At 39.1% G+C, this 27,501-nt stretch overlaps 3 protein-coding genes across 3 annotated transcripts; 1 reads left to right on the top strand and 2 right to left on the bottom strand.

Annotated features, from left to right (window-relative positions):
• Positions 1-593: 593 nt before the first annotated feature.
• Positions 594-2,730, bottom strand: LOC148999169 (cytochrome P450 71B37-like). Its single transcript, XM_089141406.1, has 2 exons — positions 1,816-2,730; positions 594-1,501 (listed from the first exon to the last, which is right to left on the bottom strand). Exons 1-2 carry the CDS (start codon positions 2,692-2,694, stop codon positions 881-883), a joined length of 1,500 nt encoding a protein of 499 aa, XP_088997532.1. The 5' UTR covers positions 2,695-2,730; the 3' UTR covers positions 594-880.
• Positions 2,731-4,675: 1,945 nt separating this feature from the next.
• LOC148999168 (uncharacterized) lies at positions 4,676-5,050 on the top strand. The gene has a single exon (XM_089141404.1). It carries the CDS (start codon positions 4,676-4,678, stop codon positions 5,048-5,050), a length of 375 nt encoding a protein of 124 aa, XP_088997530.1.
• Positions 5,051-18,142: 13,092 nt separating this feature from the next.
• Positions 18,143-19,321, bottom strand: LOC148999167 (uncharacterized). Its single transcript, XM_089141410.1, has one exon. It carries the CDS (start codon positions 19,319-19,321, stop codon positions 18,143-18,145), a length of 1,179 nt encoding a protein of 392 aa, XP_088997536.1.
• Between the last annotated feature and the right edge of the window lie 8,180 nt (positions 19,322-27,501).

Genomic DNA, 27,501 nt, shown 5'->3' with positions numbered 1-27,501 from the left:
ACGGTTACTGCTACTTTGAGGAGTAGGAAACCATGCTAAACATGGAAATTGCTTCCACCCCCTAGAAAAGGGGTAAAACCCTACAATCGGACAGCCACCAAGAAGTATCATGAACAAATCCAATGATCGAGAACAAGAGGTAAACCCTATATAAACTAAAGGGTCACACAAAGCAGATGTATCTGAATCGTTTCCTTTACTCTCATATTCAATTTCTCCTCTGGCAACACGCCGAGCTTTATGATTAGTTTCTTAACTGACTTAGTATTCGGAGGTGGTCTCCTGACCCCAAGGTCGGGCCACGTCTAACACTGTTTTGCAGGTGTGACTCCTCAAGCATCTCAAGGTTGAACAGATTTTAGATGCATCAATAAGGTATTGTGATATCCCCATCAATGATTTCTATGTAGTAAAGAATATCAACCTCTAATGTATTGAAGTCATTGTTCAAGCTGAATGCCACCATTGAATTCATTACAATAGCTCTTTTCTTTTCTTTTCTTTTCTTTTTTCCTGTGTTCTGTTGGAAGTTGCAACTATGCATTGACATGGAAAAATGAGTTAAATGTTCTCATTGTCACGTCTCTAATTGAGTAATTGTTGCATCAATCTAATCATCACATCTCTGGATTTTCTTGAAGCAATCCAGAGTCCACATGAAGAAGCAGGAGGGTTGGATAGGTACTGGGGAAAATAAAACCAATTTTATAGCATGAGTTGTTACACTATTTGAGAGAAGAAAAAGAAAATTAAAGGAAAAAACATTGAAAAAATAAAAACCCAAAATCCTATACCAACCCCATCTTCCACTTTGTAATTCCGAAAAATAAGACAAGTTTTATATTGTAAAGCTTATAATCAAGAAAACCCAAATCGCAAGTCAAGCCTTCTGCCAGTGATATGGTTTGGGAACTAAAATCAGAGGTTCTTTCTTGTTGAGTGTAAGAGGGAAACACTCATCCATGTTAATGTCAGCAATGGTTGTTCCTTTCGGCAGTTCCCAGTCAAAGCAGTATAGAAGATTTGAAAGAGCAAGCTCCACATTTGCGATACCCATGTTCATCCCTGGGCAAATCCTCCTACCTGACCCAAATGGCAAGTACTCATAGCAATGGCCTTTTGCATCGAGTGGGTTCTCCATAAACCTCTCCGGATTAAATTCTTCTGGATTCTTCCAGTAGCTCGGGTCTCTGTTCAGTGCAAAGATATTCACATGAAGTCTTGTCTTGTTGGGAATGTCATACCCTGCTAACTTACAATCAGCCATGGTTTCTCTAGCAATTAGCATTGGAACTGGAGGGTGTAATCTCCATGATTCTTTCACTACTGCTCTGAAGTAATGCAAATGTTCTATGTCACCTTCTTCCACTTTCCCTTTACTTCCAATATAACTCCTGATCTCTCCCTGAACCTTTGTCATGACTTTAGGGTGCCTAGCAAGTTCAGTCATGGTCCATGTCATGGTGAGTGAACTCGTATCTACTGCACCCAAGAACACATCCTGAAACACAGATAAATTAAACATATCATTTCTGGGTTTGTCTGATTTTGCAATAAACAATGCAAAATTGAGGACACTATCTAGAAAAAGACTAACTTTCATTTCCCAAAACTGCCAGTTACAGTACTTTGATCTATTAATTTATCAGAAAAACTACATCTTCGAACAATGAAGAAGAAAGCATCAGAACACAGTAACTGAAGCCAAAGAACAGAGTAACTGAAATTATAATTTTTTCGAAAATCTTTGAACAATGAAGAACAGAGAATCAAAGCAGAGTAACTGAAAGCAAAGAAAGGGGATTGAATGGATACCTTGAGAACTCCCTTGATATGATTTCTGGTGATGGGAATGCGACTGAATTGATCCTTTTCCAATCGAAGCAACACATCAATGAGGTCTTCACGATCAGGTTTGGCTCTGTTGGGGTCGAGATGATCTTGAATGGCGACTTCAAAGAAAGAATCCAAGTTGTGGAAAACCTTATCAATTGTTGCAGTGTGTCCAGTAAGTCTATCAACGATCCATCCAATATAGGGGAAGAAATCAGTAGCCGCAAAATTGCTCATAGAATACATGGCTTCTACAAGAGCTTGAGCAAATCTACCATTATCGAACTGTCTGGATTTGTACGATTTACCAAAAGCAATCCTACAAATCATGGCATCAGTGAGTCTGAAAGCCTTATCGGACAGATCAACAGGAGTGGAAGCAGCTTCAGCGAGTGAGTTCATGAGATTGGCTATCTCTTCTTCCCTCACAAACAGAAAAGATTGAACTGCTTTGGGGCTGAGAAGTTCCAGATTGCAGATCTTCCTGACCTCTCTCCACCATTCACCGTAAGGCGTGAAAGCAATGTCTTTGAAGTCATAAGAAACTTTTCTGGGTCCTTCAAGGATAACCCTGTTGCACATCTGCCCATCTTGGTGCTTCAACACCTCCTTCGCCATTTCTGGTGATGTGACGAATACAGTTGGAGCACAACCTAGGTGTAAGAGCATCACTGGACCATATTTCTTGGAGAGCTCGAAAGTGGTTCTGTAAGGCAGAGCACCTGCTTGGTGGAGATTGCCAATGATAGGTAGAGTAGGTGGAGAAGGTGGAAGATTGAAGTGCTTAGCATTTTTGCTTCTTCGTTTGAGAAACAGGAGAAAAAAGGGGAGGAGGAAGAGGAGAAAGTAGGAGACTTCCATCTGATCTCTCTGAGTCTGAGCGTGTTGTAATGGAGTTGTTTGTGCTGGAGGAACAGACCTACATTCATATAAATAGTAATCTTAACGAGTAGTGAAGACACTGGGTGGATTATTTTTAATGTTTTAGGTTTTAAGTATGATTAAAAACTTGCGAAAAAGTATGATTAAAAAGAATTATATAATAATTGCAAATATACACCTTTTGAGTTAGTAAATTATTATGACTCATTGATGTATTATTATTTTTTTTAAATATCTCATTGATAAGAAGATTCTGCAAGGTTAAATATGTCTTTTTCTACATAAAACTAATCTTATTAAGCATAAGAGATTTTTGTAATATAATAATAATAAATATTTAAGGATGTATACTTAATAGTTTACAAATTCAAGGGATGCATACATAATTTGCTTTAATAAAGTACAAGTCATGTAAAGTGTATTATCAGAATTTAAATCCTCTCCATCCAAACGGGTTGTTTCTACCCACCCTTCAACTCTCACAATGAGTCTGATGCAAATCTATTCGAGTAATGGAATGACGAGCAATTGGGTGGATAAGATTAGAAAAAAAATCCTCTGTTGTGCACAGCAATACACTTTTATACCAAATCGCAGGCTGAGATTTAAAGCTTGAATTTAAATTTAAAAAATCTAAAAAAGTCTTATAGTTTCTTTGCTTTTCCAGCCTATGATTTGATATAAAAGTGAACTACTGTGCACAACAGAGAACTGTGCACAACAGATGATGTTTTCCCGATAAGATTCATAGGCGTATTATTGTATTTTTATTGTTGGATGAGTTTAGAAGCCATGTATAACACATGGTCATTTCTATTTAATGTCTGAAAATACAACTATATACATACATGAATAAAAGGAAATACTAGGACGAAAAATTATAAAAGGGGAAAAAAGAAGAAAAAATAGATAAGGAAAGTCTTTTATCACACATGAGAAAGCTGCACTGTTCTTCCATACAAGAGAGAGAGAGAGAGAGAGAGAGAGAGAGAGAGAGAGGGAGAAACTCTCGTGGATCATGCAGGTGCAAAACACTGAAAACCAGCAAATATGGGAATGCCTCCCGTGCTATCCGTGGGCAGTTCGAGGCTCTGTGCCCATGAGGCTTAGGGAAAAACAAATGAGCCATCAGAAGTAGTCAGGCCTTGTGAGCTCATTGACCCACCACACACGTATAACATTTCTTTTGGTAAACTTGTATTGTTTATTCTTTACTTGAAAAAGAAAAATATGACTTCTTTCATTTTTAAATCAAGCCATTGTGTCCAACGTCATTGATAGAAAAGAAAACTTAAAAACTAAACAGAGTACGGGTGGGGACACTGGGGTGTCAATAAAAATATTGTTGGACCACACTGGTCCAAACTGGCCCTGACCTTAGCCAACTCTTGCCCCATTTTTTAACCCAAGGGAAGAGTTTCTAGGTTAAAATATAATTAGGCTTGATAGGGTTAGGTACATTTTGGGTTTAACCCTCCGAGTCAATTTAACTTAATCATATCTAACCTTGTATTAATTTAATTAAATTAGAATTATATATATTAGGGGTGCTAAGGATGATTTTTCATCATTTTCCTAATTGTTTCTCATTTAAATTCTTTCCATATTATTCCCTCCTCTCATTTGAATTATTTCCATATTATTTGCTCTTCTCATTTGAATTCTTTCCATTTGAATTCCTTCAATTCGAATTCTTTCCATACAAACATTTCCATGTATTATATTTACATACAAACATTTCTTTGTATTGTATTTCCATCCTTTATATCTTTCCTTTATTGTTCATAATTACCTACCAGCATGGGATGTATGTTGTCTATATATTTGAGATTCTTTCATATGAAATCATTCAACCATTTTCTACTATTGAGGTTGTGTCTTAATATGGTATCAACTTAAACACGATTCTACATCTTTATTCACCACGTCTTCTTCTTCCTCATCTTCTACCTCCTCTTCAATGGCTACCAATACTAAGTCTGTTGATTTGGATTCCTCTTCTCCATTTTCCCTTCATCACTCGGACAATCCGGGTGCCATTTTAGTCACCCAACCATTGAAGGGTGATAACTATCCGACTTGGCGACGTGCTATGCATATGGCTCTTGAAGCGAAAAACAAACTTCAATTTATTGACGGCACTCTTTCAAAACCTATTTCTAATTCAGTTTTGCTTCCTCAATGGATCCGATGTAACAGTATGGTTCTTTCCTGGCTTGTCAATGCTCTTGTTCTTGATATTGTTCATAGTATCATTTATGCATTTACTGCTCATGAGGTTTGGGACGACCTTGAGGCTCGTTATTCTCAACAAAATGCACCTCGCATTTTTTAAATTCGTCGTGCCATTTCCACCCATCAACAAGGCACATCTTCATTGGCTTCTTATTATACGGTTCTCAAAGGGTTCTGGGATGAGCTTTCTTCATATAATGATCTACCACCTTACACATGTGGTCTTCTAAAGAAGCATTCTGATCTTATTCATAGAGATCGACTTCTTGAATTTTTTATGGGACTTAATGATTCCTACGGCTCACTTCGTAGCCAATTACTTTTGATAGACCCTTTGCCGACGGTGAATCGTGTTTATTCTCTTTTATCTCAAGAGGAGCGCCATCGCATAATTCATGCAGCCATTGCTCCCGCTCTCACGCACTCTGCTTTGGCTGCCACATCTCCTTGATATAGTTCCAAAAATGGTACCAAGAAATACTATCATTGTGACTTTTGTGGCTTGGATGGTCATTTGGAATCCCATTGTTTTAAAAAACATGGGTATCCTCCCAAACGTGCTACGAAGTCCACCGCACTGCCATACAGGTTACCCTCGGTTTTTGGGCCGACTTATTTATCTCACAATTACTCATCCAGATATTGTTCACACTGTGAATGTTCTTAGTCAATTCATGCATGAGCCTCGTAAACCTCATATGGATGTTACTAATCGTTTACTACGTTACCTCCATGGCACTCCAGGACAAGGGATTCTTTTATCTGCTGATAGTGCGTTATCACTCTGTGCTTATTGTGATTCAGATTGGGCAAGTTGCCCTATGACTCGACGATCTACCACGGGATATTGTGTGTTTCTTGGTTCCAGCCTTTTATCTTGGAAATCTAAGAAACAAGCAATTGTGTCCCGCTCATCTGCTGAGGCTGAATATCGTGCCATGGCCATCACCATTTGTGAACTCATGTGGTTAGTTACATTGCTCAAAGATCTTGGTGTCATGGTCCCTCAACCAATACCTTTATTTTGTGACAATCAAGCTACTTTACATATTTCTGCGAATCCAGTCTTTCACGAGCGCACCAAGCACATCGAGATTGATTGTCATATGGTTCGCGATCAGGTTCGCCATGGTCTTATCAAACCGACCTCCACCACTAGTATTGCCCAAATTGCTGACATTTTCACCAAGACCCTTGGAAAAGACTTGTTTCTCAGTCATAGAGGTTAGTTGGGAGTTCTTGACATTCACTCTCCAACTTGAGGAGGAGTATTAGGTGTGCCAAAGATGATTTTTCATCATTTCCCTAATTATTTCTCATTTGAATTCTTTCCATATTATTCCCTCCTCTCATTTGAATTATTTCCATATTATTTGCTCTTCTCATTTGAATTCTTTCCATTTGAATTCCTTCCATTCATCATTCCTTCAATTCGAATTCTTTCCATACCATCACATTCCTTCAATTCGAATTCTTTCCATACATTGTATTTTCATACAAACATTTCCATGTATTATATTTCCATAAAAACATTTCCTTGTATTGTATTTCCATCTTTTATATCTTTCCTTTATTGTTCATAATTACCTACCAGCATGGAATGTATGCTGTCTATATATTTGAGGCTCTCTCATATAAAATCATTCAACCATTTTCTACTATTGAGGTTGTGTCTTCATAATATATAAATTGAATTTGAATAATTACTTAATCAAGTATTCCATTAACCACTTCAAGAGATTGTCTAAGTTGGCAAATATCAACATTGCATAACTAAGAGGTCAAGTGTCCAAAATCTCCTTGGTGCCACAAATTCATGAATATTATTTTGTTTTCAGACCGAACCCTACCAGCGTCAGGGCGGGTCAAGCTTAAGAGAACCCTAATAGGGTAGTGTTTGGGTTTGGGATTCTCAAATCCTCACAAGATTTGTTATAATTTGGATTTAGGATTTCAGGTCCCTAGAGTAGGGATATGTTACCCAGCTCATTAGCACCCTCTATACACACTAGATGAGAGGTTTAAGGGGTTCACTATGAAGAAAAAAAAGAATAAAATACAACCAATCAATTTTATTACCCGTTTGAGAGACCTCTCAAACCATAAATATAAGATCAGGTGAAACCTTCTTCTTCTTCTTTTTTTATTATTTATTATTTTTATTATTTTTATGAGGTTCATCTGGGCCAGCTTGCGCGCACCACGATTACATCCTCAAGGGAGCGAACCCAAGACCTCCCCTAGGGAGGTGAAACCTTACTCTAATGAAAGACTAAAAGGCCTCTATATCCAAAAAAATGCGTAAAAAAACAAGGTGGAACATCCAAAAGTTTATCATTCCAAACAAGGAACTTAATTTCGCCGAATTTTGCCGAATTATAGCCGAAATTCGGTGATTTCGCCCCCTGGCCAACTGAAACCATGGGGCGAAACGATATCGGCGAATCTCGCCTTTTCTCCTGATATATCGCGATGTATCGAAAAATATCATTTTTTTTTCGATTTTTATATTATTTCTTGCACTTTTTAAGCGATTTTTCTCGCGATTCTATCCCAATCTTACCAATTCTACCCCCAATGATTCAAGACTCAAAACTTAAAGTGTTAAATGTAATTAGTAGGAGAATCTACATTAAATAATTTATAAATAGGAAGACATTTTATAGCAAAATCTTCAAGATTAATGAGCAATCTTTCCAACTATATTCTAGTGATTTAGTCCTCAAAAGTCAACATGCCAAATGTGGTTAGGGAAGAATATATACATGAGATAATTTATGGAAACAATTTAAATTATGAATGGATTTTGTAATAGAATCTTCAGAGTGAATGGATAATCATTCCAATTATGTCCGAATGATGTAGGCCCCAAAAGGTAATATGTTAAATATGACTAGGTAGGAGAATTTAAATGGAAGAATTTATAGGAAATAATTCAAATTTATCACATATTTGCATTAAATTAGGATGTGCATCAAATTTACCAAAATTATTGACAAAAAATACTCAAATTGGGGGCGAAATTTTCCAAGGGGGGGCAAAATCTCGGTGATATTTCGTCATTTCGCCCAGTTCGTCGCCCAGCGAACGGAGCGAAATGAACGAAAGTTCATTCCTTGATTCCAAAGAGCTTAAAATTCTAAACAAGAACCATGATTATTTGGTGATGACTAATGTGGAAAAAATACCAACGGAACATTTAAGTCCAACCATAAACATCAAAATACTTAACATAGTGAAAATTAGTCATTACCAAAAGATCATTAACATCTTCCTCAAAAAAAAGCATGACATGCATGGCTTCATGAAGCAAAATTTGAGAGGGTATGAGGATAATAATATAGTGGGACCAACTCATGTATATTGGACATATTTTATTAAAATTATTTTGTATAAATATGAGATCAAATTAATTTATTACAATTAAATTCAAAAATTTTCCACCTCCATGAATAATAAGTCAAATTTAAAACCATTTATCATTCTTGTGAATCTCTCCATAAGAATAATAAGAAAACAAATATTTATCACATTAGTTGTTAAATCCACATGTTACATACACAAAATTTTAACATAAGAAAAAATTAAAACTACTAAACATAGTTTATAACCCAACAATGATGGTGACTAATGACTAAGCATTTGCAAGCAAAGGAAGGGATTACACATTTATACATTTGAATATTAAAGATGCCAAGTATGATGGTAACTAATGACCAATGAGTTGCGAGCAAAAGCAAGGGATTTCACACTGGCACATTTGAATTTTGGAAATACTTTGCAAAAATATAGAGAAGGTCAAGGGAAAAAGATACAAATATAGTTCTGACTCGGAGATGGGAAGGGGGAGGGTGCTGCAAGGGAGAGGGGGGAAAGTATAGAGAGATGGTCGTTTGAACCTAGATTTTCTTGGATTTTTTTTTTTTTTTTTTGGGAAAGATTTTCTTGGACTTACTGTCTTTGCATAGGCACTTAAGAGGCTACGACCCCTGTGCTATGACATCCACATTAAGAGATGTGTGGGCCTGGAATAGGCAACTCTTTATGGGTTGTGGTCCTTGTGGATGTGTGGGCTGATATGAAGTTATTGTGTTTATTTGATCAGAGCTGGTGGGTGTTGCTGATTTATGGGTGCTTGGGCTAGATGAATCGTGCTAGTGTGGTGAGTTTGGAGTGGTAGTCTCTATGGTATCCACCATTAGTTGCACACCAGATGTATACTATTAAAGCCCAACTGCTAAAAAATTAGTTTTATTCCACTTTAGTTGGTTAAATGTACACATGGTGTTTTGAGTGGCTGAAACTTAATAGGGTCCAGGTGACATGCATCCAACGGTGGGTACCATAGGGACCACGATGTCAAACGCATTAGACAAGTATGATACGTGCTGGAGACTCATGTTGTAGTTGTATGGGATGGGTTAAATCAGGTGTGAATCTTGGTGGGTTGTGTAGGAATTATGTGGCCCAACACATGTTTTTATTTTACTTGCATATTCATATTGGACATTTGTAAGGTTATTTTGATTATATGTGGCATTTATTGTTTATGATGATTTATGTGGTTATTTGGTCCATTGGATTGTTTGGACTGATGTTATGGATGATCATCTGGTTTAACCACATTGTAGTCCTTGACTTGACCGCACTCATCAAAATGTATTATTGTATAAATATACATTGTTGGACTATGATGGGTTTTGAGGGGTGCAAGTTAAAATTGCTCAAACTATGGGAGATATGAGGACTAGTCTCTCTATGGTTAGTACACTTTGAATCTGTGGAGTCCATCCATGTAAAGACTATGTGTACATTGAGTGTTGATCTTAGTGACTAGTGTTCCATTGCCAGTGACTTGACAATTACGAAAGTATACGCGTACCTACAGACTGCTTTTTGAAAGAATTTATTAATAAAATGATTTTGCAAATTTGTGTTTATTTATTAGTAAAAACTTATCTATTTTCTTCTTTATTTTTTGCAAAACCAATTTGTTTTGTTTTATTAATGGCAGTTCTGTATTTTTGTTCCCTAATTCTTTTGGGGGCTTTCTAGTAATTGTCAAGGTAAGCCTTAAGGGCATTCTGGATATGAGCATTAGTGGGCTAGCATCTCACTTAGGGTGGACTTTATGGCTGGACATCTCCACCCTAGAGAGATATAAATCTCAAGGTCACACATGCAAAGGGATAAGAATTATTTTTAGAAGCTCAAAATACCAAGTGATGGTATACCTGTCTAGCTAGGGTGAGCACCTTGATTGCTTGTGAGATCCTTGGCATCGAACGTGTTTCTTATTGTGGTGTTAATCTTCAAGTCTCATCTTTCACTTTTGCTACAGTGGTGTTAAATCTTCTTTTTCTTCTTATATCATCTCTACAACGTTGGAATTTATCTTCGAAGAGGTATGTTAATTCTATCCTGAGTTTGTCAAATAGTAATTTCTTATTTTGTAGATTAATTTTTCTTGATTCTCTCTCTCTCTCTCTCTCTCTCTCTCTCTCTCTCTCTCTCTCTCTCTCTCTCTCTCTCTCTTTTTGGTAAATTAGGAAATTTATTTGAAATGAAATCCTCTAGGAAAAGGGCATCCAGAGGCGTCGAAGTACAAGTTCCAGTTTAGTATGGGGGGGGGGGGTAACAGAAATGAAAAATAAAGGAGAGTGAGAGTTCACAAGTGAAGCAAGTTTATCTGCTACATGGTTTCCTTCTCTAGGGGTGTGAATGAAGGAAATGGATCCAAAGTGATGCATTAGTAATCGAATTTCTTCAAGGATGTTTTTGATTATCCATGGTTTATGTTTCTTCTGGTGGTTCAAGAGGTTGATAATTGCTTCATTATCTCCTTCAAACATGACTTTCTTGAAGTTCTCTTTGATGGCAAGATGGAGGGCTGTTCTGAGGGCTTCAGCTTCATCTTGGAGAGCAGACATATTTGATTTGGAAATGGCAAAGCAAATGAGGACATGGCCAAGATGATCACGAGCTATACCTCCCACTCCAGCGCTATAATGACCATTCGAGTTCCTTCTTGAGGAACCATCAGTGTTGAATTTGATCCAGCACATAGGAGGAGGAGACCAACTTTTTTTTTTTCTGCAATTTCTTGCGTCCATATTCCAAGGATTTGTTGATTCTCTCTTTTTAACTAGTTTTTCTAATAGGTTGAATACATTGCCGAAGATGACATACCTTGAGAGGTTTTTTTGGGGAAATTTTCCAGATAATCAGATGTTAAAAAAGATTTATTCAATAAGATACAATTTCTAGTTCTTGAGGAGAAAAAGAAGGAAGAAGAGGAGGTGGATCTGCAAAAAAGGAAGTCACAAAGAGATTAGAAATATCAAGTTCTTCAGCAGGAGACTGAACAGCCCACCAGTCATTGAAGCTGAAAGCAGTGTGAGCATTGTCAGCTGCTTCCATTGAAGATTTCTTCCTGCGTCAAGAATGATCCTAAATCTGTTTCTCCCAACTCTCCGTCCATTATTTCTCCAAAAACTGGTTGAAGCTGATAGAAATAGGTATTTCATTGATTTGATAAGGGATACATCTGAACTATTTATAGCAATTGTCTTATTAGTACAAGGCTACATATGTCATTTATCTCAAGGCTACATATGTCATTTATGTATTCTCAACACGCCCCCGCAAGCGAAGCACGTCCTTGACTGCAAGCTTGTCCCTCAAAAAACAGAACCGTAGGCGAGACAGAGGTTTGGTAAAGCCATCGGCGATTTGATCAACAGTAGAGAGAAATTGCACAACCAAACTTTTTGTAGAAACAAGCTCCCGTACATAGTGAAAGTCAATCTCAAGATGTTTCATTCGTGAATGAAATACAGGATTGACAGTAAGAAACGTTGCACTCAAGTTATCACAATAAACCATTGGTGTAGTGGGCAAAAATACTCCTAGCTCATGAAGAAGAGACCGAATCCAAACGATCTCAGTGGTAGTAGAAGCAATAGCCCGATATTCGGCCTCAGTGGAAGAGCGAGAAACAGTACGTTGTTTGCGAGATCCCCAAGATATCAAATGGTTTAACCCAGTTGTGGAGCGGCGAGTGTCAGGATCACCAGCCCAATCAGAGTCCGAATATGCCTTAAGACAAATAGAAGATTGGGGGCCAAAATAAAGCCCAAAAGAGGATGTGCCTCGAAGATACCGCAATATGCGTTTGATAGCAGTCCAATGGAGATCAGTTGGTGAATGCATAAATTGAGCAACATGCCAACAACATAAGAAATGTCTGGTCGAGTAAAGGACAAATATTGTAAAGCACCTACTGTCTGACGAAATAAGGTACCATCGGATAAGGGAGAACCACTTGTAGCTGAGAGAATAGTAGTAGCCAAAGGAGTAGCAATTGGCTTAGCATGAGTCATATCCGTGTGAGCTAAGAGATCTAATATATATCTTTGTTGACTCAAAAATAAACTCTCGGAATCCCGATGAACCTCCACACCCAAAAAGTAGTGTAAATCACCAAGCAATTTGATAACAAATGCGCCAGAGAGAGCCCGTATAAAAGAATCAATGGCAGGTGTATTATTCCCCGTGACAAGGATGTCATCCACATAAATGAGAAAATATATCACAATAGATCCTTTGCGGAAGACAAACAATGACGTGTCAGACTTAGATGCAACAAATCCGTGAGATAGAACAAAATTACTCAATTTCAAGTACCAAGCACGAGGGGCTTGTCTGAGCCCATATAGTGACTTCTTTAATAAACAAACAAAATTGGGCCGAGATGGGTCACTATAACCAGGAGGTTGTGTCATAAACACAGATTCAGTCAAATCACCATGTAAGAAAGCATTAGTAACATCCAATTGACGCACAGGCCAAGCATGGGTAACAGCTAAAGATAAGACAAGACGTATTGTAACAGGCTTGACCACAGGACTGAATGTTTCTCCAAAGTCAAATCCAGGCCTTTGATGATAGCCTTTGGCAACTAAACGAGCCTTGTAACGAGAGATGGATCCATCAGAATTGCGTTTAATGCGGAAAACCCATTTGCAACCCACTACATTTTGAGTAGAAGAAGGTGGGACTAAAATCCAAGTATTATTTTTAACTAATGCATTTAATTCTTCCTCCATTGCACGGCGCCACTGGGGATACTTTGCTGCTTGAGTATAAGCAGTAGGCACAAAATCCACAGAATTAGTGGTACTAAGTAAATTGAGACGATGAATTGGTTTTAAAGAACCAGTTTGAGATCTGGTTATCAATCTTGAACTCGTAGAAGTGGTAGTAGGTACTAAAGTAGACACCATATCTTTTGAAGAATCGATAACAACATGCTTAGGTGCAGACCCAGTAGAAACATGAGGCCCATTAGAACTAGGAAGCATTATATCTCTTGAAGAATCAGTAACCACATGCTTATGTGCAGGCCCAGTAGAAACATGAGGCCCATTAGAACCAGGAAGCATTATATCTCTTGAAGAATCAGTAACCACATGCATAGGTGCAGGCCCATTATCAAAAACAGGTAACTCTTGAGAGGAATCAGCAGACAACCCATTAGAAGATGTTGTGTAACGATCAGTCACAACAATAGGTTCAGGACAAATATGGTTGTTACATGGTCCCTTAGAGGCAGTGATTGAAATACCATTCTCAGCATGATTAACATGAGATACATCAAAAACTTGTGCGGCAGAAGATGAAACAACGGTATGAACAAGAAGTGAAGGAATAAAAGACATAGTAGAGGGAGATGCAGTAGAAGATAAAGAGGAAGATAGAGGAGCATGATCAGAAGACTTAGAAAACCATGAAAGATCGAACAAAGAGGATGAAGCAGCAGCAGTGCAAGGAAACACATCTTCAACAAATCTTACATTTCTAGAAATATAAATGCGACCAATAATAGTATCAAGACACTTATATCCTTTATGCTGAAGAGAATAACCAATAAACAAACAAGGAGTAGAACGCGGAAAAAGTTTGTGTGATGCATAAGGTCGCAAATTTGGATAACACAAACACCCAAAAATTCTTAAAAAAGACATATCAAAAGAGTGTTTGAACAAAGCTTGATAAGGAGAGATGCCATTAAGAACAACACTGGGGGTACGATTAATGACATAGGCTGCTGTTTGTATAGCAGCAGATCAAAAATTAGCAGGTAAACTAGCATGAAACAAAAGAGCCAAGGCAGATTCAACTAAGTGTCGGTTCTTTTGTTCTGAAAGACCATTTTGTTGAGGAGTGTGGGGACATGAAATACGATGACAAATACCATTTGAAGCTAAAAAAGAGGAGAGCTTAACATACTCACCACCCCCATCAGATTGTAATGACCGAATAGAACATTGGAAATAATTTTCAACCAATGACTTAAAACGAACAAAAATAGAATGAACATCAGATTTATTACACATTGGATAAACCCAACAGTACCAAGTAAAGTCATCAATGAATACAACAAAGTAACGAAAATTATCAAAAGATATAACTAGCATTACAGCAACATCTGAATGAACAATTTCCAAAGGAGATGAACTAAAATGAAGAGCAGGCTGATATGGAAGTGAATGTGCTTTAGCACGATAACATGCATCACAGTGAGCCAGCTGACCAGGATATGAAACTGATGACGAGTTCAAGATTTGATGAAGTCTTGAAGATGATGGATGTCCAAGACGACAGTGCCAGGCAGTAGCAGACAGCAATGCTGTGGGAGAAGAAGGCAGTGATGGAGATCTGAGAACAAGTGGAAAGCGACCATTGCTACTCTGGCCTTGAAAGAGAGTTTTCTGAGTCAGAGAATCCTTTAAGAAAAACTCAGAATTAGTACATTCAAAGACAAGATTATTATCAGCACAAAATCGACTAACAGAGAGAAGATTATATTGTATAGAAGGAACACAAAGAACAATAGTAAGCAACACATAATGATTAGAAAAAGACATCATGGATGAACCAATATGAGAAATGACCAAACCTTGACCATTTCCAATAACAATGTTCTCTGAACCAGTATAGGAATCACAAATTGCAAGATTAGAAATATCTGCAATTAAATGATTATTAGAACCACTGTCAAGCAACCATGTATTTGGGAGAAAAACAGAAGAGATGCAGGACGAAGCACAAAATTTACCGATGAATGCATGATTGTAACGCTGAGGACAATTAGCACATTCATGACCCTCAAGTCGACATAACTGACATCAAGATCTAGGTGTATTCAAGAAGGATGGAGCATCAATACTAGAAGCATTACCACAAGAAGCAGAGGTGTTACCAGATTCGAATGTAGAATTTTGAAAGCCACTATTACCACAGCCACGACCAGTAATAGAAGTTTGAAATCCACGACCAGAATTCTGGAATCCATTACCGCGACCTTGAAACTGAGACTGACCTCTATAACCAGCATAATGCCTATTCTGATTCTGATATGGACGCCAATATCCAGAAGCACCTAGACGACGATTTGCAGAAGCATTACCTTGGTAGTAAGGACGAAAACGGCCATTAATAGCAGCATTAGCAGTCAGAATAGTTGCTGTTGTAGTAGTTGCAGAATTGCGTAGGAACAATTCATGATTAAGCAAAAATCCAGAGAGATCAAGGAATGTCATCAGCTCAAATCTGAGACGAACAGAGGTAGCAACATCTCGATAATCCTCACCGAGTCCCCGAAGAACAGCTAGAACCAGATCTTCATCAGCAACAGGAGAGTCGGCGATAGCAAGAGCATTGGTTAACAACCGAACTTCAAGAAGATATTCAGAAACAGAGGAATTTCCTTTTTGTATCTTTAGAAGACGATCTTTGAGATCCATTACTCTAGATCGAGAGGATGATGAGAAGACCCTCGCAAGACGTTGCCAAGCATCATACACAGAAGTTGCATTAGCCACATAGGGCATCGTTACCTCAGTCAAAGAGGAGAAGAGCCAAGAGAAAATAAGTTGCATTATATCATGGTATCAGTTTGGTTCTCTCACGAGATTTGATTCCTAGGGATTCTCAGTTTGTTAGGTTTCTTTCTTGTTTCGTTTTTCTTTTCTTTGCAAGTTGTTGTTTCGGTTTCTCTTCAGAGGGCTGCTTCTGTTCTTCTGTTCTTCAGAGGGCTGCTTCTATTCTTCTTTACGAAGCTTCAACGGTGATCGTTTCAAGATTTCAAGCTGCTGTTTTCACTCTGTTATTTCAAGATCTGTTGCTGATTGTTGCTATTTCAAGATCTGTTTCTGTTTTTCAAAGTGATCGTTTCAAGATTTTACGCTGCTATTTCAAGATTTGAGGTGGTGTTCTTCAAGATCGGTTGCTGATTATTGCTGTTTTTCTTCACGCATCCAACAATGTCATAGCCCTCTAGTGCAGCTCCAATGTTCTCTTTGAATTCTACCGTGGTTTCTTTGAATGTAGCACCCTCTTTACCTCTTAAGCTCACTGAATCAAACTATTTACTGTGGCGTGCACAGTTCCTACCTCTCCTTCGAGGGCATGGACTGCTTGGTTTCGTGGATGGATCTGTTCCTCGGCCTGACCCGGCTGATCTTGCTGCTGTTATGATTTGGGAGAGACAAGATCAACAGAAGCAAGGGACGCCACTCTTTTCTTAAATCAAAATGGAACTTAGTAGAGAGTGTTCTACAATAAACGGTGGAGGAACAACCCACCAACACCTGTTTTAAGAGGACGTGAAAGCACTCTAAAAGAGTTTTTCAATTAAAAGACTGAGCAAGCACATTGTTATTATTATTATTAGATCAAATTACCTATACACCCTCTGTATTTACATACTATATATTACACCTAAAAGTTCTCAATTACAAATGCCCCCCATGCTCAACATGGTTCGTTTTAAATGGAAAAAGCTTTTGATTACCCAAAAAAAAAAAAAAAAAAAAGAAGTTTTGTATATAGCAATTTGTTACTAATGATGGCTATTGAAGAGCTTGATCAAAGAAATTTCATTTGTTCAATTTAAAGAGTGAGAAATAATTAGCAGAGATAAAATTCAGAAACTAAGTGTAAAAACTCTGTTTCAGTTTGAATGAATTTCTTCCCCACTCAAAGTTGAGTGGAAAGTTTGTATATATATATGTATATATATAATATTTGTATTACAACCAATTTACAATTTAAATTCTACATGTCTCTCAGAGTAATCATAACTCTATTTCCTCTTGATCAATTGAAGATAAGAGTAATAGAGGATAAGGTTGGTTATGGTGGATTTGAATTCAAAAAATTCAAATTTGAAGATGATTCTATTACACTAGCTTGTAAACAAAACGGTCAGTTGCACACTATGATCTTGTCTCATAGAGTCCTAAACTATGGAGCACATAGACCTTTGGTGAGAATATCTGCCAGTAGATCATTAGTAGAATATCTTTTGGTAGTGGATAACAGTCTTTTGGGCAGGCCTTGTTGAGGTCTATGTAATTGACGCATATCCTCCACTTCCCATTTGTTTTTTTGACCATTACTACATTTGTTAGCCAGGTTGGGCACTCAATTGGCTCAATGAAGCTCGATAGCTCTAACTTCTATGTTTCTACCATGATCGCTTCGTGCTTTTGTATTGAAAAATTCTGCCTCCTTTGAATGACTGGGGTTGCATCTTTTTAAATCGACACTTTGTGTTCAACCACCCTCTTGTCAATCCCGAGCATGTCATTCGCTGACCATGCAAAGACGTCTGCATTGTCTCGCAAGAACTCGATCAACTCCTTCTTGAAAGACTCGTTCAGGTTGTTTGGGTGTAGTTGGATCCTTTCTAACTTTTCTACTGGTTCAACTCTTTGCATATTGTCCTCACCTCGATTGTCTTGGATCTCGATGGTTAGGGTGGTTCTTAATCCCTCGGACCTGCGCTTCTGTTTCAGGTAATTGATATAACATTGCTGGGATGTGGACTGGTCGGACTTGCACTCCCCCACCCCAGCTTCGGTCAAGAATTTGAGTTTCATGTGTTTGGGTGAGACCATTGCTTCTAACGCGTTGAGCGTTGGGTGCCCAAGTATTATGTTGTATGCGGACAAGTCTTGGGGGGATGTCCTGACCCGTAGGTCGAGTAGGATTGTTCCTTCTGCAATGGCCAAATATCCTATGAATTTGTAGAGAGGGGTTGCGCAGGGAGTTGACATACCGTCGTCCAGTTTCAATCTTTTGAAGGCTTCTTACGACAGCAGGTCGACTGAGGAGCCAGTGTCAACTAGGCTTGATGGACTTCCCGATTGGCTAACTTTATTTTGATGATGATTTCATCATCGTGAGGGGTGGCTATCCCCGCCATGTCTTCAGCTATGAAGGTGATTGGCTCGGGATAGGCCGGGTTCGTCCTTTTCTTTGGCAGGTGCAAAGCTCCTACGAACCAGGCTTTTTGTTTCGCCTTCATGATTGATTCTACAGTCGGGTACCCCATTATGACGTACACGGGGTTTTCTTCCCGTTCTTTTCCTTTGTCGGTCTCCTTCACTGTTTCTCTCGGGCTGTCTGACCGAGGCCTTTTTCGAGGTTCAGGCGATTTGTCTCGGGTTCTTCCCGATCCCCTCACGAATTGGCCAAGTTGGTCTTCTTGTATCAGTTTTTCAATTTCTGACTTAAGGCTACGGCAGTCATCAGTGTTATGACTGTAGTCTTTGTGGAACCAACAATACTTATCCATGTCTCGGTCTTCTGGGCAGGAATGCATTTTCCTGGGCCATTTTAGGGATTTCTTATCTTGAATCTGCATAAGGATCTCTGAAGGTTTGGAGTTGAGAGAAGGGTATCCGTCCTGACCGGACTCCCTCTTCCATTTACATTTGGGTCCTCTATCCCGGACGCTGGAGTGGCTGTCTCTTTCTCCATCTAGCTTACGCTCTTTATCAGCTTTCACTCGGGCATTGATTACTTCATATACACAAGCTTGCTTCTGGCACTTGCGCAGTAGGGCCCCGTAAATCTTTGGTTTGTTCGACAGTAGGACCTTTAGTTGCCTCTGGAGGGTGATGCTACTCCACAGCGCACTGTATGCCCCTTGATCATCCAATTCCTCGATTTCGATGGCAACTTCGTCGAAACATTTCAAGTAGTCCCGAATGGATTCGTTATGGCCTTGCCTGATGGCGAATAGGCTATTAGATGTTTCATTGCTCCCAATCGCGCTTCTAAAATGGGCTATGAACTTCTGAGCTAATTCTATGAAGTTGTTGATGGAACCTGGTCTTAGGCTACTGAACCATTTTATTGTTGGTCCTTTCGGGGAAGCCAAAACTGTCTTAATAGATTTGAAGTAGTTGATATGTTTCTTCGGGTTGGTTTTCCCTTCAAACAAGGTGAAGGTCGGCATAATGAAATTCAGTGGGAGGGGCATGTTCATTATCTCGTCCGAGAACAGCTCCCGATCCATGACATTGGAATCCTCGTCATGGTCCCGATCCTCCAATTTCCGTTCCACTTCTGCCACTCTCCTTCTCAGCTGGTTCTATTCTGATTGGTTCCTCCCGAATGACACGATACTTGCCCGAACTGACTATGTCCGGGATGCCATTCTCGATTGGGATCTTTGAGGGTGACTATCTGCCTCTTGGTCATTCTCGATCCGGCGGCTTTTTTGGGGAAGGTCCCGAGAGACGGTTGAAGGCGTTGACTCTTGTTCTGTCTTCTGGCCTTCGATCTGCTTCGGCCCCCGGCCACGTCTCCCGCCGGCCATCAACCTGATCCACTCTTTGGTTTGCTGGCGGCCTGGCACCCCTCGCAGCACGGGCTGTTCGGTGCAACCTTCCCACATGAGTGTTGGGTGGTGGTCCTTGCTGGACCCCTACTTGGTACACCAGCCCTCATAGTACTCCCTACATCTCGAGCATGCTTTTCTGAATCTCGTCTCTATTAGCAACGGTGGCAGGCCCTTGGGGTCTTGTTGACGTGCCCTCTCCGTGGGGAATATGGGTGGTTTGAGTTTCTCTGTCTCGTCCATCCTTTCGGTTTGAGTGCTCGACCCCATCTTCCCGGAGGATTTGATCATCTAGGATCCAGTCACCAGTTGTGGTGTTTTGCCAAGTTGCTCGTCCGGTATTAATTGTTCGTCTTGTCATGACTTGCTTTTCATGTTCCCACAGATAGCACCAAAGACTGTTGCATCTCATATTTGACTCTGGTCCTTACCCAGTCGGATTGTCTCTCGGGTAATGTCCCGTGTGAGAAGATGGTAAAACGTGCAAAAAAAGTTAGATGCGGGCTAACTAAGATGCCAAGCAACTGCCTCCGATTGCTAAGTCAGTTGGGGATTAGATTAAGGTCCTGAGCGAATGCTGCTTAGGGATTCATTAGAAAATGTTCGTGTCTTACCTAAGGATTGATTCCTTGTTAAATAGTGCGTGGATTACCTTACTTAGAACTAATAGGGTCCTGATAACCGTCCCGCTTGACTTGCCTCTGGGTTGGACCTTCCATTTGTGTTGTCGTTGCCTTCTTTGTCTTAGCGTGAATGATGTCACGTCCTCCCAGCCGGTACCCTATCTGGCATACCCGAGAGTGTGATCCACAGCCCGAAGATCAGGTATCGAGTGATCAACCTCCCACATAAACAATAACATAATCATGAACAATCATAATAAAAGTGCGGAAGATAAACCATAGATCCAATAAAGAAAGAATGAATCATAAATGAATCAGAATAATAGATATAATCAGAGTGTCAAACAGATAAGTAAAGTGAGGCAAAAATCCCACTCTACAACCAGCGGAAAAGTAGCTCTAAAAGAATAAACTAGACAAATTCTAATCCCAGTAGCAAGTACATTGGGTAACTAAATTGTTCTCCACTTTATAGACAACATCCTTATAAGTGTAAATCTCATAAATGGCACAAGGGCGCTTCCACTCAATGGTCGGACTAAGCATCGTACAGAGCATAACCACTCGCGGGATCTTCAGTGTAATTGTGGTAACCGCAATCACCTTCCCGGAGATATGCCTCTTCGCCTTGCGCTTCTTCATAGGGACCGTCATAGTACTCAGCACTGCAGGATAGTCTAACAAACATTGTACAATAAAGGAATGAGTTTCAAAGAAACTCGGTAAGGCGATAAAAATCCATAATAACATAAATGGCAGGATTCCGAACAAACATAAATGCAATATGATATGAGACGAACAATGAATGAATGAATCTAACTCTATGTATGCTGGTCTCTATTGGCAGACATGCTTTAAGTCATAGCACCGTACTTCTTTAGGAAAGTCCACTCACATCCTCAACCATTTAAGATATCTTGGATTCTCTCACGGATCATTTCACCGGTCTTGAGCAGCCGATTGGTAATGGGTTCTTCATCCCTCAGGACAAACCATGGCAGGGGGTTAAGTCAACACACTCTCTCACAACCATTTGGTATAAGTCTTGGCGCATGTCGGGGTAAAACCTAGCCAAATGCAAGTCTTCTACTTAGTTACATCAAGTCGATCCGGATACGTCCATTCCTCGTCCCCGACGATCCTTTCCGGTATCCTTCACACTAGAGTCCTCATAGTCCCCGACTACGGACTCATCAACCCTATTGGTTATCCACATATGGTAAACGGGAAGCTCTCACGTCCTCTCACGGGTTGGTTACCGGTCTTAAGCGCCCGTGAGCCCAAGTCTAACCATATGCAACCCTACCAATAAATGGCCCCCACAATGTGATTCCTGTCCTCTCACGGGTTGGTTACCGGTCTTGAGCGCCCATGAATCCCCATTGCTACCACGGGTCATTCGGTCTCAATACCCCTCCGATTAGGGTCTGACATAACAGGACATCCTAGTCAAACACTACTAGACAATCCTAGATATGTCATCCAACAGTTTAGGAAGGTGTCCAGAGGGCATCTCCGGAAACATCCCATAATATTCCCGTAGTAGTCCAAGGACAGAGATGTTAAAAGGACACCTCTCCTTTCCAAACCATACTTAAGCATACACATGCATCAATTCATATCATCACATATATGGTAACTTCATATATGGAAAGAAATCAATAATTACAATCACTTGTATATAATTGGTAAGTAAATCATACATGAATCAATTTAATATGAATAAGTAATGCTACTGTAATCAAAGTTATGCAACAGTAGTATATCATTGTAAGAATCTAATTTAGGAAACATGTCAATGATATTCAAATATAGAAACTAGATTCATGCTATCTATCTAATTAAGGAAATAACCATCCTTACTTTTTATAACTCGCAAAGGAATCCTAAGAAATCAAGTAAGATCTTGGCAAACTTGAGAAGGAGGTCCTAAACAAGTATATACAACATATTAGGAAAGATCCCTAACAGAAAAGATACCAAAACATCCAAGACAGACCAATTGGAGTTGCTTTGTACTCATTGGTCGAGTGGATTGGTCGATCGGTCCAATCGACCAATCAGTCGACCAATGCAGACAGTAGCCTAAAAAAAAACAGAGTTTTAAGATATGAAATCCGAATTTGGTGGTTCAAAAGGGTACTAATCAAGGGGTAAACTACATCAGTAGTATTCTAACATATAGGGGACTTCAAAACACCAATCAATTCAAGACTTCAAGATCCAAATTAGGAAACAAAAAGTTACCATAATTAGATCAATCATGGATCTTGATGAATTCGAAATAGAAATCAAAGACAAGAACAATAGGAGGATGGATCATTGCTTTAGGTAAAGGTATCATGAAAACATACTTAGATCTTCAAGGAACAAGGCTTAGAAGCATAAATCTAAATAAGGAAATAAAACCTACCATATATGTCACTACCATGCTTCATGAAGAACACATAGTATGGTAGAAGAGAACAACTAGAAATTGATAGATTATGGATCATGGAAAGAAAACACAGTAATTAACTACTAACATGATCAATATAGAAGATCCAAAGAGATCAGAATTCAAATCAGAAGTTTAACAAGATTAGATCATGGTTTGATCATGATTCCTTCAAAAGCTTGCAATGATCATGGTTAAGATCATTGTTCTAGCCTCAAATCCTTAGGATGATCATGAGAACATGTTCAGAGATGTTTGCAACAGAGAATGCAGCATCTCTTCTACTGTCTCAACTCAAAAAGGAAAGAAAAACAAAGATGGAGGAGAAGAAGAGAGAGTAGACATACCTTTTGATGCAAAAGGAAGAGTTTCGACGAAGATCCGTCAAGAAAACACCAAGGATGCAAGGGAGATGACTTGCAGAGGTCTTTGGTTCGTTCCAGAGAGTTTGGAGGCAGCAAATAGAAGTGGACTTGAGATTGGACTTAAATAGAGCAAGAAAAACCTAATTGCCAAAGACAAGACTCATTGGTCGAGTGGATTGGTCGATCGGCCCAACGACCAATCAGTCGACCAATGCCGACAAAGAAGACCAAAACAGGGAATTGAAGGCCCAGATCAAATCCAATCCTAAAGGGGTTTTGCACACAAGTCAAGTGACTTACCTAATAGGTAGAAATGCCTTCAAACCAAGATAGAGAGCACTCCAAGTCCATCAACTAATCCGATCTTCATCAAGATTCAGTTTCCATAAATAGAACTTCATCATCAACTTTCATGGATTCAAAGTCAGACACCAAGTCCTCCACTGGGATGGCCCAAAGCTGACTTCTTACTTTACTCCGGGTCATCGGACCTACAAATAACAAGGTTTCCGGGTCAAGGTTAGGGCTGGGTTTTACAAATGAAGTGTTCCATGTTAATCACGTATGACCATTAAACTGGTTGGTTACCCCGGGTTGGATTTCTCACAGTCGAATGTGCATCTCCCATATCAGAAAGATAACCTACACAAACATTTTCGAAAGGCTTATAACTCCAAGAGAAAGTGAAAAACTGGAAGCAATAGGAATCACAAGGGAATCCTAAGAGAAAAATATGAAAATGATCAAAGGAGACTACCAACACAAACAGTTGGTAAAAAGTGGAAGACATTGTACGAAATGAGTACACACTTCTCATGTTCCAGCTGGTACCAGTTACACCCTTAAAGTGAGAGAGAGAGAGAGACAGAGAGAATATATTGCTTGTTTTTTTTTTTTTTTTTTTTTGGGTAGAAACCGGTCTATGTATTTAAGCCTGACCAACGCTGGAAATCTTTGGTTACAGAGATTGATCAACCAAGGATCAGCAAGGTCCCAGCTCCTTCCCGTAATCGGGGTAAGAAGAACCTTCCGAAACAAGGAATCCATTTCATGATTGAATTCTCTTGGAATAAACTCGACCCTACAGGAAGAGAAAAGAGATATAAGGTGAGCGATGTCAGCAAGAATCGACCGAGAAACCCAAAGAGCTTGATCCGCCTCTCCATTCACAGAGAAAATATATTGCTTCGCTTGCTATCCTTGCCTGCTTTCTCTCTCTCTCTCTCTCTCTCTCTCTCTTTCACATGGTTGAGAGCTAGCTCATCAGAAAAACACCACCATCTCTCTTCCTTTAGTACAAATACCCTGTCGTTCTTAAATGACTACTAACCTCCAAACATAGCTTGGTGGGTGTTTCATCATGAAGATTTCTTACCCATTTGGGAAAAGATAGCTGGTCTCAATATAACTCAGAATGATTAACTCAAAGCAGGGTCCCAAGTCCTGAGTTGGGTCTCAAAGTCTATATGGGATTCAGATTTGTCTTCATTGCTGCGTGGGTAAGGAATCTCCACTCAGCTTCAACGTCTATAAACCACATCGTGGTCCCCGATAGTTGTCTGTGACTTTACAGATTCAAGAAAGAGAAAATTGATGTTGGACTGGCCATACTTGAAGCAACACTCTCAGCCATCAGACAGGGAAGCCATCTTGGCAAAATGAAGTTTCGATCTCGACCATAAATGCTCAGCAATCAAGCAAGACCTTATATAGCACTGAGCCAGCCAGTCTGTTAGTTGCTAATGACAAACAAATTTGGATAGCTTAAAAACAATTACTTAGTGAAGTAGTTTCACCATGAAATCAACCTACGGATGGTGTGGTTGCTCAATACATCATAGAGGGGTCAACCGTTTGGTTCAGGTTGGTTTCGATTTGGACCTTTCCAGTTTTGCGCTGAAATCACCAGACCTGAACACAGACATTAACATATTTTGGGTTATGTGGTTTGAGTTTGGGTTGGACTCAAGGGTTGAGTTCAGGTTTGATCAATTTTGAAACCATTTATCAAATAATTTGAACCATTCCAATTGAAAATGATATTTGGTCTTTGGGATGTTGTCTTTGTTTTGATGCTAAAATAAACCAACCTCTTTAATCTCTTTCAAATTGGATCATAACAAGTAGGATTTTTTAGTGGTTTGATTCAATTCGATTTGGACTAGTAGACCATTGTTGGACCAAACTAGCCCAAAATTGAAGGGTGGTAGAGGGGTTTAACAGAACTGTTATCCTCAATATTTACGGCCTCCCGGGTAGAACACTCAGGGTGTTAGAACTGAATAACCACATTGAGAGCTGCTATGGACATTCCAATCGTTTGATAACCGGTGGACCTACTACTATATGATTCTTCTCGAGTTAGTTATTATGGATCAATCATGGCCCAAATTTGAGCCCAAACATGGCCCAAATTTGACCAATTTTGCTGAGGTCCTGCGCAATTAATGCGCAGGACCGTCAAGCGAGCCGTCCGATCTAATCGGACGGCCCGCATTGCTCTGCCATTAAAATAATCTAAACAATGACGTCCAACCTGTAAAAGCAGCTTTTTGGGAACGGGTCGGTCCAATGATGCTAAACCGGTTCGAGTTGGGCGGTTTGGGTTATCTCTTTTGAGTTGTACTATATGTTATAAATACGTTTTATAAAACGTAACGTACATACTTTGGTTTTTTACCTTTAACAAAATACATTTGTATACGATACGAAATGATTTCAAACCAATGCGCGGGTAAATTTTGAATTTCAAAATATTTTGAATCACAAAAGCGTTTGTTTTCTACATCTCGTGTTTCATTTCAGAATCAAAAGCCCCAATTCCATTTTTCATGTTGCAGAGGAGAATTAGAAGACGAAGACGAATTTTCAACCGCGTTGTTGCAGAGGAGCATTTCCCAGTTTCAGAGGTTCCAGCGTTGTTGAAGAACATGTTGCGGAGGAGCATTTCCTAGTTTTCGATCAACGGTTATACCGTTCTTGAAGAAGAAGCAAACCTTAAAGCTTCAGCAGAAGAAGAAGTGGGTTGAAGAAGAAGAAGCCGTAGATTGGGTTCTCGTTCCAGCGTTTCGCTCTTAAAAAAGAAACACGAAATGGTGCAATTATTCTGTCCTAAAATGCTGTTGGCTTACATTATTCACATCACTTCTTGATAATTTTGTCATTTACCCTAATTTCAGGAGACGCTGTGAAGGTGAAGAAGAAAAGGAAGACAACGATGAGAGTAAGGTTGGAATCGAGCCGTACGCGGTTGAGTTTTCACTGAGTGGGGAGCTTCTGCTTTTGGACTCTCTGAAAGTAAGATTTACCAAAGGGTTTTTCTCGTAATGACATCCGATTTATAATATTTCGTTGAAATCATTATTTTATTATTTGCTTAAGTGTTGAATTTATAGCTTTCCATTCGGTTTCGATTAGCTTGGGTACAGATTTTTTGGCAAAGGTGATTGGATTTGTTCCCAAAGTCTGTTGTACAGGTTGGTTTTGTTGAACACAATAGCTTCACTCGGGCTTTTTTATTTTACTAATAGAGAATACGATGTTTCATATTTTTGGAAATTAATGACGTTTCCACTTTTCCTAAACCTATGCATCTTCAAAGACAAACTTTGCATTTCATGATCTCCTTGATTGAAAAAAAAAAAAAAACCGCTTGCCTTATCTCGAATTTCGTATGTTGCTGAAATTCTATGGCATAGTCCATTTTGATTTCAGTTTATCGGACTTGTGGTCTCAGTTGGATTTCTATGATATTGTTAAACAACCAAAACATAAGTGAGAAGAAAATTTGTTTGAAGCGGTTCCATTGTACAACAATAATAGGTGAGTAATCAGCACCATTGTTTGTTTATTAATATGTTATACATCATTCGCCTGTTTCCTTCTTTTTAGTTGAGCCTATAGCCTCCTAAAGCATGCTAACCTAGTGCCATATAGTTGTTCAACATTTCAGGTTTTTGATATTTTATTTTTTCCCCATCATTAGTAGTTCTTTCAATGGTGATAGTAGTTGGTTGTAAGTAGAAAGCATTATCTCTATTCTCAATGTCATGGTTATATGCATAGTTTGTATAAACTTTCCCGAAGTAGTGGACAAGAAACAATATGGTTGGTTGTAGGTTTGTCCTACTGGTGGTAAAGAGTGTAATTATAGACATGCTCTTCCTCCTAGATATGTATTAAAATCTGAAATGCAAGTTTTGTTAGAGGAAGAGGTCGAGAGGCGAGAGGCCGAGAAGATATCGATTGAGGAAGAGATTAGAGAATCAAGTAGATGGAATATTATTTGTGCCACTAGTTCTACTGTTCTATCCTATAATTTGGATTTTAGTAAAGTAGTTCCAAGTAGTGTGAAATTTTGGTAGTAGTGTTCAAAACTATGGTTGAGCAGTCCCTCTTTGAAACCTTACATTATTTTGGTGTCTTTTGTAA

The sequence above is a fragment of the Hakea prostrata genome, unplaced genomic scaffold (genome assembly GCF_041222555.1).
Source record: "Hakea prostrata isolate BN-2017 unplaced genomic scaffold, UWA_Hpros_2 contig_30, whole genome shotgun sequence".
NCBI classification, from domain to species: Eukaryota; Viridiplantae; Streptophyta; class Magnoliopsida; order Proteales; family Proteaceae; genus Hakea; species Hakea prostrata.
This window is presented reverse-complemented; position numbering and strand designations above follow the sequence as displayed.